The sequence below is a fragment of the Peromyscus maniculatus genome, chromosome 4 (assembly GCF_049852395.1).
Source record: "Peromyscus maniculatus bairdii isolate BWxNUB_F1_BW_parent chromosome 4, HU_Pman_BW_mat_3.1, whole genome shotgun sequence".
Taxonomy (NCBI): domain Eukaryota; kingdom Metazoa; phylum Chordata; class Mammalia; order Rodentia; family Cricetidae; genus Peromyscus; species Peromyscus maniculatus.
The window spans coordinates 62438020-62449876 of NC_134855.1; the positions used below are offsets into that span (position 1 = coordinate 62438020).

An 11857-nucleotide genomic window follows, 5' to 3' on the forward strand; every position below is an offset into this window, starting at 1 on the left:
GTTTCAAGTAAGTTCTAGCTCAAAGGTAAATCTGACACCAGCACTTGAACTTAATGCGGCCATCTGCCAGGCTCTTCCCGAGAACCCACAAATTAGGGATATGGATGGGATGGTGTTGGGGGTGGAAGGGTGAACTCATTGCAGAAAGGATCCGATCCACTTGCCGGGGTACAGCGGGTAAGCAGGCAGTCACCGACACCCGCATTCCCTTTGCAGCTTAGTGGGGGCGTCAATTCTGGCCACAGCTCTGTATTTTACTTGCTCGACAGACCTCCTTCCCAGACTATTTTACAGGAGGGAGGGACATGAACGATTCCAACACACAAACAAACCTGACAGCCTGACAAAACGGCATAATTTCTCTTCGGAATCTACGCTTTGAAGAGCGGCTTGTAACTTTCTAAGGAGCGCTCCCATTTCCTAGTTAGGAATTCAGCCGCGTGGGGTTCCACAGCAAGACCCTCGCTTTGGCAGCCTAGGGTGCCTGGGGGTACCGACGCTCTAGGCGACGGTCCCGTTGGTCCTCCCGGCTGCTGTCTTTCTAGCCAAGTCTTCCTCTCTATGGTCTGTGAGCGACTTCCGGTGGCGGGACGCGGGACCGCGCACGCGGGAAAACCTTCCCCGGCGTCCCCTCCCCCGCACCCCTACCTCCTCCCCCGCGTCCCCCTGCGCCCACCGCCCGCCCTGTGTCGTCGCGAGGCTGCAGCTCGAAGAGGTGGGTGGTCGCGATCCCCGGGTCCCGGGTGTGCATGGGCCCCGCTCCCCCCGCGGGACGCTCGCGATGGATCGTTCCGCGTTCAAATTCGCGGGAAGTGGGCGAATCCATATGAAAAGGAAGGGGGAGAAACGTGGGTCCAGGGGGCCGCGGGGTGGTGGGTTCGCTGGGATCCGGACACTACTCTCTGAGCGGAGTTGAGGTGCGCTCTCTCAGCAGGTCCCGGGGTTCCGCCGATAGTTGCCTTGCCTGTCGGTGGAACGTCCCGAGAGGGTGTCGGGTTGGGGTGTAAACGCCACTATAGGCCTCGTTCTGCACCTAGGGTCCTGGGCCTTGGCCCCAGGAACGCTGCAGAGCCGGTCTGTAAGTTCCCAGGCGTGGAGAACTTGAGACAATCCAATCCAGGCACCACTACCCATGGGTGAGCCGAGTAAGGTGGCGTCTTTACTTGCTTATCAATCTCCTTCCCGAATTCAGATTCCCACCCCGCTGAACATCTGCACACCTAACCAGGAATTGGGGCACAGCTCCCAGAAAAGGGTTCGTTTCTCTGGTGCAGCCTAGGGCTCTGTGCTCAGGCCACCACGGGCAAGTGAACATGGCAGAGACACTGGAGTTCAACGACATCTTCCAGGAGGTGAAAGGGTCCATGGTGAGAACGGCTTGGGCTTTTAATAAAGGCAGAGATTGGGAAGAGTTCGTGTCCATTAATAAAGCTCAGCTGACTGCTACTTTGGAAATAGTGTATCTGGTGTTTCCCCGAGCAAAAGGGGCAGCAGAGTCTCGAGTTGTGATCTTGAGTTTGAAGAGATTGCATGTGCAGTTCTGTCCTCAACTCCTGTGTTAAAAACCAGGAAACGGGGCCCTTACAGGGCCCTGGGTGCCAGAGTCAAGCGTGCAGTCTAGAGTTGGTGCCTCTTGTGTCTTTTGCTTTGATCTTACCACTTGACCTGTTGCTTTTCCGTTGATAATCTGGGCAGCCTGCAGCACCACACGGGTGAGGGGTAAAGTGAACCTGTTAACACACTGGATCCTGCTCTGAATCTGGGTCTGTATTTTGGGCAGAATGATGGGAGGCTACGATTGAGCCGCCAGGGTATCATCTTTAAGAACAGCAAGACCGGCAAAGTGGACAATATCCAGGCCGGGGAGTTGACAGAAGGCATCTGGCGCCGGGTAGCGTTGGGCCACGGACTTAAACTGCTCACAAAGAATGGCCATGTCTACAAGTATGATGGCTTCCGAGAATCGGTGAGAGATCCTGCTGCCGTGACCCTCTCCTTTTGTAACTGCCCTGTCTTGGTTATTTTTAATCTTCTAGAGACAGTTGGTGTTCTGATAATCATGTCATTGCCCATTTGGGCTGCTCAGAGCAGAGCTGCTGGAGACGATTGAACAAGAAACTAGTGTCCCGTTTTTCAGTGCCCATGCCTTGTGAATTTCTTTGTACCTGGACTCCAGGTTTTCTAACACCTTAATTTAGGTAATGGTTTCCACTTGGCTCCTCTCCTGCTTCAGAATCTTAGCTTGGTGCTCGAGAATTTTTTTTTTTTTTCTTTTCCATTTTTGAGCTGCTTGAGTTATTTTGTTTTAATATCCACTTTCATCAAAAGAGCATCTACACAAAGTTTAAAAACTCAGGTGTGATACATACATCTGGGAATGGAAGCTCCTTTATTCCTCCCCTAGCCTGTTTTTTTCTTTTCTTTTTTCTTTTTTTTTTTTTTGTTTTTTGTTTTTTGGTTTTTTGAGACAGGGTTTCTCTGTGTACCTTTGTGCCTTTCCTGGAACTCACTTGGTAGCCCAGGCTGGCCTCGAACTCACAGAGATCCGCCTGGCTCTGCCTCCCGAGTGCTGGGATTAAAGGCGTGCGCCACCACCGCCCGGCTTCTTTTCTTTTTTTTTTTTTTTTAATTTTATTTTTCAAGACGGTTTCTCTGTGTTGTTTTGGTACCTGTCCTAGATCTTGCACTGTAGACCACACTGGCCTCGAACTCACAGAGATGCGTCTCGCTCTGCCTCCCGAGTGCTGGGACTAAAGGTGTGCGCCACTGCCGCCCGGCTAGCCTGGGTTTTTTTTTTTTGCGGGGGGTGGGGGGGGTGTTTCTGTATATGTGTATATATAATTATTTATTTTGCTGGGTGGTGTTGGTACATGCCTTTAATCCCAGCACTCTGGAGGCAAAGGCAGGGGGATTGAGGTCAGCTTAGTCTAAGAGCAAATTCCAGGACAGCCAGGGCTAAACAGATAAACCCTGTCTTGAAAAAACCAAAAACCAAATAACAAAACAAAAAAAACCCACAAAAACTTATTTTATGTATATGAGGCTTTGCTAAGCATGTCCTCCTGTGCACCATGTGCATGCCTGGTGCCCTCAAAGCTCAGAGAAGAAGGCATTGGATCACGTGGAATTGGAGTTACAGACAGTTGTGAGCCACCACCATATGGGTGCTGGGAATCGAACCCAAGTCCTTTGCAAGGACAAGTACTCTTAACCACTGAGCCATCATGTCTCTAGCACCGTTTTAAGCAGCCTGCGTGGTAGTGGCTCACACTTTTAATCCCAGCACTTGGGAGTAAGAGGCAGGCAGATCTAGGACAGCCAGATCTGTTACACAGAGAAACCCTGTGTGGAAAAACCAAACTAAATCAAAACAAAAAGGTTGTAAGCATAAACTTTAAGAGAAGGAAGCTGGGTGGTGGCAGCACACGCCTTTAATTCCAGTACTCCAGGAGGAACTCTGAGTTCGAGGCCAGCCTGGTCTACAGAGTGAGTTCCAGGACAGTCAGGACTGTTGCACAGAGATACCCTGTCTCGGAAAAACAAACACAGACAAACAAATAGTTAAGAGAAGGAAAGAGGCTTGGAAGAAGGACATCTGTTGAGAGCGTGACTGAGGGCATCTGGGTCCCAGAAACAGCTTCTGGTAACAAAGTAAAATTGTTTTTAAACAGTTTCCCAGTTGATGTCCTGAGTTAGCTGTGGCGTCTGATAAAGGATGTATTGCTGAACTTTTTCTGAACTGGAGAGTCTCAGGACTTTGAAATTGTGCTCAGATCCAGAGGGTTTACTGGGATTGCACTTTCTTCTCCTTACAATTTACAGGAGTTTGAGAAACTCTCTGATTTCTTCAAAACTCACTATCGCCTTGAGCTAATGGAGAAGGATCTGTGTGTGAAGGGCTGGAACTGGGGAACAGTGAAGTTTGGTGGTGAGTGAGGATGATTGAGGTGTGGGGAGAAGGTGGGCTGAAGGGCTTCGGATGTTACCTTGCCTAACTCTGATCTAATTTCTAATTCCCAGTTCGTGTGTTTAGCACGTATTTGTCTAGCACGTATAGTGTTTTAGGCACCGTACCTGCTCGTGGCACCGTGTGAACAAAGTTCCCCTGGTCCTCTATCCTCACGGAACGCAGAGCTGGTGGGAATGCTTCTGCAGACTCCTGGGGAGGAGTTTGTGGCTTGAATAGTTCTTTCCTCACAGGACAGTTGCTTTCTTTCGACATTGGTGATCAGCCAGTCTTTGAGATACCCCTAAGCAATGTGTCCCAGTGTACAACAGGCAAGAATGAGGTGACCCTGGAATTTCACCAGAATGATGATGCCGAAGTGTCTCTCATGGAGGTGCGCTTTTATGTCCCTCCCACCCAGGAAGATGGTGTGGACCCTGTAGAGGTGAGGCTTCTGCTTGTTGGGCCGCTAGATATGGCTGAGTAGACTTTGGCTGGCTGGCTTGGGAGCAAAGGCTGGCTATTTGATTACCCATGTGTGTTTGCAGGCCTTTGCCCAGAACGTTCTTTCAAAGGCAGATGTGATCCAGGCCACTGGAGATGCCATCTGCATCTTCCGGGAGCTGCAGTGTTTGACTCCTCGTGGTCGCTACGATATCCGGATCTACCCTACCTTTCTACACCTACACGGCAAGACCTTTGACTACAAGATCCCCTATACTACAGTTCTCCGTCTCTTCCTGCTGCCCCATAAAGATCAAAGACAGATGTTCTTTGTGGTGAGCAAAATCCTGGGGTGCCTGGTTTTCGCCTAAGTCTTTGGTAGATAGAGGTTACTGATGCCTAGAGTTCTGTATTGTTTAGTTATCTGGGTCTCAACAGTCTTGTCCACTGTCCTTACCAGATCAGCCTGGATCCCCCCATCAAGCAGGGCCAAACCCGTTACCACTTCCTGATCCTCCTCTTCTCCAAGGATGAGGACATCTCCTTGACCCTCAACATGAATGAGTAAGTATCTCAGTGAACTTGTTTCTTGCCACTGTCCAGGAAGAGAACAGGCCTGCCATTGGACCTTGCCACTGTCCAGGAAGAGAACAGGCCTGCCATTGGACCTTGTCTTGCTTTGTTTATAGGGAAGAAGTGGAGAAGCGCTTTGAGGGGCGGCTTACCAAGAACATGTCAGGATCTCTCTATGAGATGGTCAGCCGGGTCATGAAAGCACTTGTAAACCGTAAAATCACAGTCCCAGGCAATTTCCAAGGGTAAGCGTGTGGGTTGAAGTCCTGACCTGCTGAGGATGGACATGGGCTGGGCTGGGAAATGTTCGGTCGCCTTCGTAATGAAACCGTTCCTGTGGTGGGTCCCCTCGAGTTGAAGCCTGGGTGTACTTCTTGTAATGGTCAGCACCCCTGTCAAAGCAGCTCAGTGGGAGTGACTTCTGAGGGCCTGGGCATCCGTGTTGCTGCTGCCACATGTGCCCTTGGGCTCTGCTGTGCTCGGTGCTGACCAGGCTCCCTGCACCCTCCGCCAGGCACTCAGGGGCCCAGTGTATCACCTGCTCCTACAAGGCCAGCTCAGGACTCCTGTACCCCCTGGAGCGGGGCTTCATCTACGTGCACAAGCCCCCTGTGCACATCCGCTTTGACGAGATCTCTTTCGTCAACTTTGCCCGCGGCACCACAACCACTCGCTCCTTCGACTTTGAAATCGAGACCAAGCAGGGCACTCAGTACACCTTCAGCAGCATTGAGAGGTAAGCGCCGCCCCCTCCAGGGACTGATCCCACCTCTGCAGGGAAGCCCAGCCTGGCCTCGGGTCCTTTCTGGGCTTTCCCAGCTGAGTTGGATTTTCTTTCAGTTTCTCTGAGATCTGGTCTTTCAAGTACTCAGACTCTGGAAATGTATGGATCATTTTTTTTTTTGTCCTTAGAAAAGTTATTTTTTATATTATGAAAGCTGTGTGTGTTGGTTCTAGCTCGTTCTCCTCTACTCCCCCAGTGGTGGAAATATTATCTCTTTCTTTCCTGGAATGAGCTGTGTGCCCAGGAACACAGCAGCTAATGTTTATTGAGTACACTCAGCTGTGAGCTAAACATTTTACAAACGTCTTTGTGTTTAATCCTCATAGCCCTGCAAAGGGTGAAATGCAGACCAGTAAAAAAGATAAAAACCTCCCTTCGCACAGTGCCCTGCTCGGGGCCTGCTTGGTGAGTGGGCTCTCCTGCCGCCTGCCTTTTCTGTCCCATGACTCTCCAGGGCTGTGTCTCCCCTAACTGAAGTCTTAGGTGGTGTAGTCACGAGTTTGAGCCCCACTTGGCCTGTCGGTATCAGTTGATGATTTCGTCCACCTGAGTTGGTTCTAACCAGCTGGCGACGGTGTTTATTTCCCCTCACAGGGAGGAGTATGGGAAGCTGTTCGATTTCGTCAATGCAAAAAAGCTCAACATCAAAAACAGAGGACTGAAAGAGGTATCTGTGGGAAGGCTGTGCCTCTCTCCTGTTCTTTCTATAGAGGAGAAAGGAGCAGAGACTTGGTGGCTTCTTTTTCACTCTTTCTTCTCTTCTTACCCTTATAGAAAAAGGAGGTGCGTGTGGCTCCTTCCCCTTCCTGAGCAGGTTCTCTCTGCATGGCCTTAGATCAGTCTATGCAGCCTCTTAGGAGCCTTTGTGGGGCCAGGAAGGGGAGGGGCTTGGATTAACTCACTTTAGTAGGCCCTGCATGTTGGCTGTGTGGACATTCCTGCTCAGGGGCTCCTGGGAGCTGCTGCTCTGATTTCACAGGTGTGGGGAAATGCCTTTGAGTGCTCAGGAGTTCTGGCTTGAACATGATGGCTGACACTCATCTCTTCCTTGGCTAGGGCATGAACCCAAGCTATGATGATTATGCTGACTCTGATGAAGACCAGCACGATGCCTATTTGGAGAGGATGAAGGAGGAGGGCAAGATCCGGGAGGAGAATGCCAATGACAGCAGTGATGACTCGGGAGAAGAAACTGGTGGGCTAGCCTCTGTGCTGGGGCCTGGGGCAGTCAGGCTCTACGCCGTGGCCTAGGCTGGGTGTCTGGGGAAGGGATGGGCCTCCGACTGGAGTGGAAGTTGATGCCGTCTGTGTTCTTTCTTAGATGAGTCCTTCAACCCCGGTGAAGAGGAGGACGATGTGGCAGAGGAGTGAGTTTTGATTGGACCTCACAGGAATAAGATTGTGGCCTATACATTTAAGGGTTGCTGAGTATTTATCATGCCCCAGTCTTAGCCAGTGGTCCAAGATGGAAAAGTGACCGCCAGTGAAGTGAGACATGAAAGTATTTGTCAAGGTGTCAAGGAATTTCTTAGTGCATAGCATGCTTTAAAACCAGAGAAGTGGAAAGAGAATGGGAAGGCGAGCTAGTGCTTATGCATGCTGGGAGTCCTCACTTGCAAGTCATAGTGTAACAGTATCATTTGTATCAGTCAAGACTTCTGACTGTCCTCTCAGAAAGTCACTCAAACTGCCTCCACAGGGTTGTGCTGTTTTGTTTTGTTTTTTTAGTTCATGTAACTGGAGCTCAGAAGTTGTGAGGAATCTATTTCTTGCTTCTAATTTTATTATTAGAAAGTTTGCTCCATGTCCCTCAGAAGTCTAGGCAGGCTTAATATGCATAGCTTAACACCCAGACGCACGTCTTGGTGAACAGCAAAGTGGACAGTTTTGTCTCTGGTCAACTGTCTTCCGAGCTTGAGATAATATATATGTTCAGGGCTCTAATGGACCAGAACCACCCTCAGACCCTGCAATTGGAATGATCCCTGCAGAAAACTGGGACTGTATATCCAGAAAGGTTGGGCAGCAAACTCAAAACCAAATTGTGAACGTCCTTCAGAAGCCCACTAGTTTTGCTCGCAAAGGTTAAGACACAGATGCTGATGAAGTGCCTTGGGAACTTTTCGGCAGTAGGCAGGTGTCGGCAGCTGCGTGTTCAGAGGAGATTCGGTTTATTGAACAGGAGAGTCGGGCACAGTCAGGGACTGGCTTCACTTGAAGCTTGGTTTGCTCCATTTCAGGGCTGTCTCTTTATCAGAAAAGACTGTAGTGTAAACTACGGTGATTTAACCAAAGCGGGTGATGAGATAGACTTGATGTGCTGCAGGCTAGCAGGAACAGTGTTGTGTACTGAAGGGCAGAAGTGGAGCGGAACCTACCTGACTTGGAGCAGAGGAGCCCACGGGAACATTTGTTTTTCACTGATTGAATCAACAAATAACCCTTTGTGGTGGCTGGGTCTGGAGAAGGGAAATGAAGCCATCTTAGGAAAAGGCAGGAAGCTGGGGTGGCAGTTAGTGGTGGAGGCTGTCCTTGGGACTTACTCCCTTGGCCTTTCTGGGCAGATGTCTAGATTCCTTTTACTTCTTTCTCAAGACTTCTGGCTGGGTGCTTTAATCCCAGTACTTGGAGGCAGAGGCAGGCAGATCTCTGCGTTCAAGGCCAGCCTGGGCTACAGTGGGTTCCAGGACAGCCAAGGCTACACAGAGAAAGCCTGTCTTGAAACAAAACAGAAGGGAAGGTCTGTATCCCTCCCGCCTTCCTTTCTTGAGGCTGAGCCTTACTCTGGCAGGTTTGACAGCAACGCCTCCGCCAGCTCCTCCAGTAATGAGGGCGACAGTGACCGGGAAGAGAAGAAGCGCAAACAGCTCAAAAGGGCCAAGATGGCCAAGGATCGCAAGAGCCGCAGGAAGTCCTCAGAGGTACAGGCTCGCCTCTAGATTGGGAGAGTGTCAGCGTGTGTCTCACTTCCCATTTTCTTTCTCCTGCTCACTGCCAGCCCTGTTGGTTGTGCTGCCTTTGTGGGCGAGCGTGGCTTTGGTGGCTAGCTTCTAGGTTTTCTTTTGGGACCTGAGGTACTCTGTTTCGAGAAGATCTGGGTTTTTTGTTCGTTTGTCTAATTTTAATATTTTTGACAATTTTATAATACCTTCAGTGTGCTGTGATTTTATTCATACCCCTTTCTGATTGCCTCTGTTGCCTCCTTCAATTCCCTAACTAGTCCGTCTTTTACGTTCACATCTCGTCTCTTTGCTTTGTATCTGGTGAGTTTAGCTAGGACTGCTTGTATAGCATGAGTAAGATCTTACCAGTGGCTGCACCGCTAAAGAAAATGATTCATCTTCTCCTAGCAACTGCACATTAACTGCATATAGCTCCTTAGGAAGGGTCAGCCCTCGTGGGTGCCTCTCTCCTCTATGAGAGAATATCAGGGCCCAATCTTGTATTGGGCTATCGACGGTCACAACAGCCATGTTGTATCTGGGTGCAGTGTTTCATAGCACTCCGCCTTTTTCTCTGGCTCTTGTATTCTTCCTGCTCACCTCTTTAGCTATCTCCTCAGGGCCGTCTTGGTGATAGAGATGTTCTGTTCAGGACTGAGCACTCAGTTGTCACTTATTCTCAGCACCATGACAGATGTGAGTCTCTGCATCTGAATTAGGAGACATCCTGCCTCTGCCGAGGAGATCTCTTGGAGAAGGAAGAAGTTGCCATTCCTGCCCTTAAAGCTGTTCCTGTGTACCCAGTACTATTGAGTTCTTTGTGCATCTCCTCCCCCCATTGGTTTCCTTGGGAAAACTTGGGATAGTTGTGAGATGTGGATGGCTCATGGCATTTGGGTTCTTTCTCATATAGGTGAAGAAGGGCAAAGATCCAAATGCCCCTAAGAGGCCTATGTCTGCATACATGTTGTGGCTTAATGCCAGCCGAGAGAAAATCAAGTCAGACCACCCTGGCATCAGCATCACAGATCTTTCTAAGAAGGCAGGCGAGATCTGGAAGGGGATGTCCAAAGAGAAGAAGGAGGCGAGTAGCGGTGGAATGGAGGGGTGGAGAGAAGGGCTTTGTGTGGGGTACAGGGTGTGCACTTAGAACAGCTGTAGATACGGTTTGCTTGGGTCGGGCTAAGCGACTGTCTGTGACAGGAATGGGACCGCAAGGCTGAGGACGCCAGGAGGGACTATGAAAAGGCCATGAAAGAATATGAAGGAGGAAGAGGGGAGTCTTCTAAGAGGTGAGTGTCAGAACAAATGGCCTCAGTGACTGCTTTTGTAGCGGATTTTTTTCCAGGTCAGAGTTGAGAGTTGTACATGTCTGACAGCAGTGAAGGAGTGGGTGCTGCTTATGCTGTTGCTGTGGTGTGGGCGAGGTACGGGGTTAGCAGATAAACACGTCCCATTTTCCTCCATCGGCTTTGTTCGAAGTAATTAGAAAGTTTAGAAAAGAGTATCTTTGTGAGCTTAATTCAAAATCTATATGAGCTTTGAAATAGAACAAAAGTGTCAGTGTCAGGTAAGTTTTGCATGAGTTGCTCAGGCTGTGACCTTGGTTCTTCTGGGGTACTTGTGTATGATCCTCTCCTTTGGTGCACTTTGGGATGACAGAGCCGACATTACATTTCCCATGCCGAGAAGAGTGTGGTCAGTACTTGGAAAAGTCCTCCTTAAAGCCAGGAGAAGTGTGGCTTATCTGATACAATGGGGAGCCTAATGGCCCGGCTTCTTTTGCATTTTCCTAATCTAGGGACAAGTCTAAGAAGAAAAAGAAAGTAAAAGCAAAGATGGAAAAAAAATCCACCCCCTCCAGGGGCTCCTCATCCAAGTCTTCATCAAGGCAGCTGAGTGAGAGCTTCAAGAGCAAAGAGTTTGTGTCCAGTGATGAGAGCTCTTCAGGGGAGAACAAGAGCAAAAAGAAAAGGAGGCGGAGCGAGGTGCGGTGGGAATGTGGGGTTGAGGGGCATGGGCGTCGGGGGTGGGTAAGATGGGGTTGTGGTTGGTCTATCAGAGTCTTGAGTTAGAGTGGGCAGGTGGGTTTCTGAGGTTTTGATAATGCAGGCGTCAGTAGGAGGAACCAGGCATTAGGTACTCTTCACCACAGAGTGGCGGGGAAGGTAGCTAGGACACTACACCTTTCCCTAAGAGACCTTTGGTTTTTCAGGACTCTGAAGAAGAGGAACTAGCCAGTACTCCTCCAAGCTCAGAGGACTCTGCCTCGGGATCTGATGAGTAGAGGAAGGAAATTCTTGTCCTTGCCCTGTCCCATCTCCAGGCTTCCTGCTCAGTTTGGTACCAGTTTCTCACATAGTCCTTGGGTTCTGTGCCATCTGAGTAACTGCTCCTGGTGGCTTCCACTTCTCTGAGGCACCGAGGGAAACATCTAACCTCTACTGCTTTGCAAGGATGGCTCCTTATAATCTGGGGAAAGACTGGGTAGGAGTGTGTTCTGTCTGCTCACAGTGCATTGAAGGATCCAAATCCTCGTCTCAGTTTCCCGACTGTAGGGATAAGGCTGCTTCCTATCTTGTTCAAGTGGCTGCCGAAGGGGTCGTGTGAAGTCAGGCCTATAGCTCCTAATAGGGGCCTATTTCTACTTTTTATTTTGTATTTCTGGTCTGTGAAGTCAATTTAATAAATTGAACTGACTTTGGAAACGATGTCCTTATGTCTCCTTTCCCACTTTACACGTGTTTACCCTCCTATCCTTACTGGGCAGGTCCCTCCTGCCCGTCTGGGAAGCAATTCTCTAGGTACATCCTGTTCTTCCCGGCTGGACAAGCATTGGTTTTCACCCTCGTCTGTGGAACTGTGCCACCTGAGAGTCAAGAAATGAGTGCTGATCTGATTAGAAAGCCTCTCATAGTTCCACTCCATTAGCCAGCACCGGGGTGGGGGTGGGGGTTAGTTCTGAGCTCCATCCTTAATCACCTTAGGAGTCAAGGGTCTTACAAGGCTTGAGATAATAGAATGAGGATCGACTTTCCTTTCTAGTGTAGCGAGTGGAAACCTGAGTCAGAAGGATGAGGTGTGTGTATCTGAAGAAGGGGAGGGCTACAAAATTTTTGTGTTTGGGAAGTGTATCTAAAAGAGATCTTAAACGGATAACACGAGGGG

General features: G+C 49.6%; 2 protein-coding genes across 4 annotated transcripts in view; one reads left to right on the plus strand and one right to left on the minus strand.

Moving 5' to 3' along the window:
* Positions 1-542, minus strand: part of P2rx3 (purinergic receptor P2X 3) — a 36073-nt gene extending 35531 nt beyond the window's left edge. Inside the window, exon 1 of the mRNA XM_006989655.4 lies at positions 333-542. The gene's annotated coding sequence lies outside the window, so the exon portion shown is untranslated. The remainder of the gene's footprint in view (positions 1-332) is intronic.
* Positions 543-561: 19 nt separating this feature from the next.
* Ssrp1 (structure specific recognition protein 1) lies at positions 562-11397 on the plus strand. Of its 3 annotated transcripts, none has more exons than XM_006989659.4 (17): positions 562-715; positions 1193-1367; positions 1781-1966; positions 3823-3928; positions 4201-4391; positions 4495-4725; positions 4851-4954; positions 5080-5208; positions 5478-5699; positions 6342-6414; positions 6804-6942; positions 7069-7114; positions 8539-8668; positions 9603-9773; positions 9893-9981; positions 10491-10677; positions 10905-11397. In XM_006989659.4, exons 2-17 carry the CDS (start codon positions 1314-1316, stop codon positions 10974-10976), a joined length of 2130 nt encoding a protein of 709 aa, XP_006989721.1. In that variant the 5' UTR covers positions 562-715; positions 1193-1313; the 3' UTR covers positions 10977-11397. The 3 variants fall into 3 exon arrangements, with proteins under 3 accessions (XP_006989721.1, XP_006989722.1, XP_076425941.1); XM_006989660.4 differs by lacking the exon at positions 562-715 and adding an exon at positions 811-917; XM_076569826.1 differs by lacking the exon at positions 562-715 and having other exon boundaries at positions 951-1367.
* Positions 11398-11857: the final 460 nt, after the last annotated feature.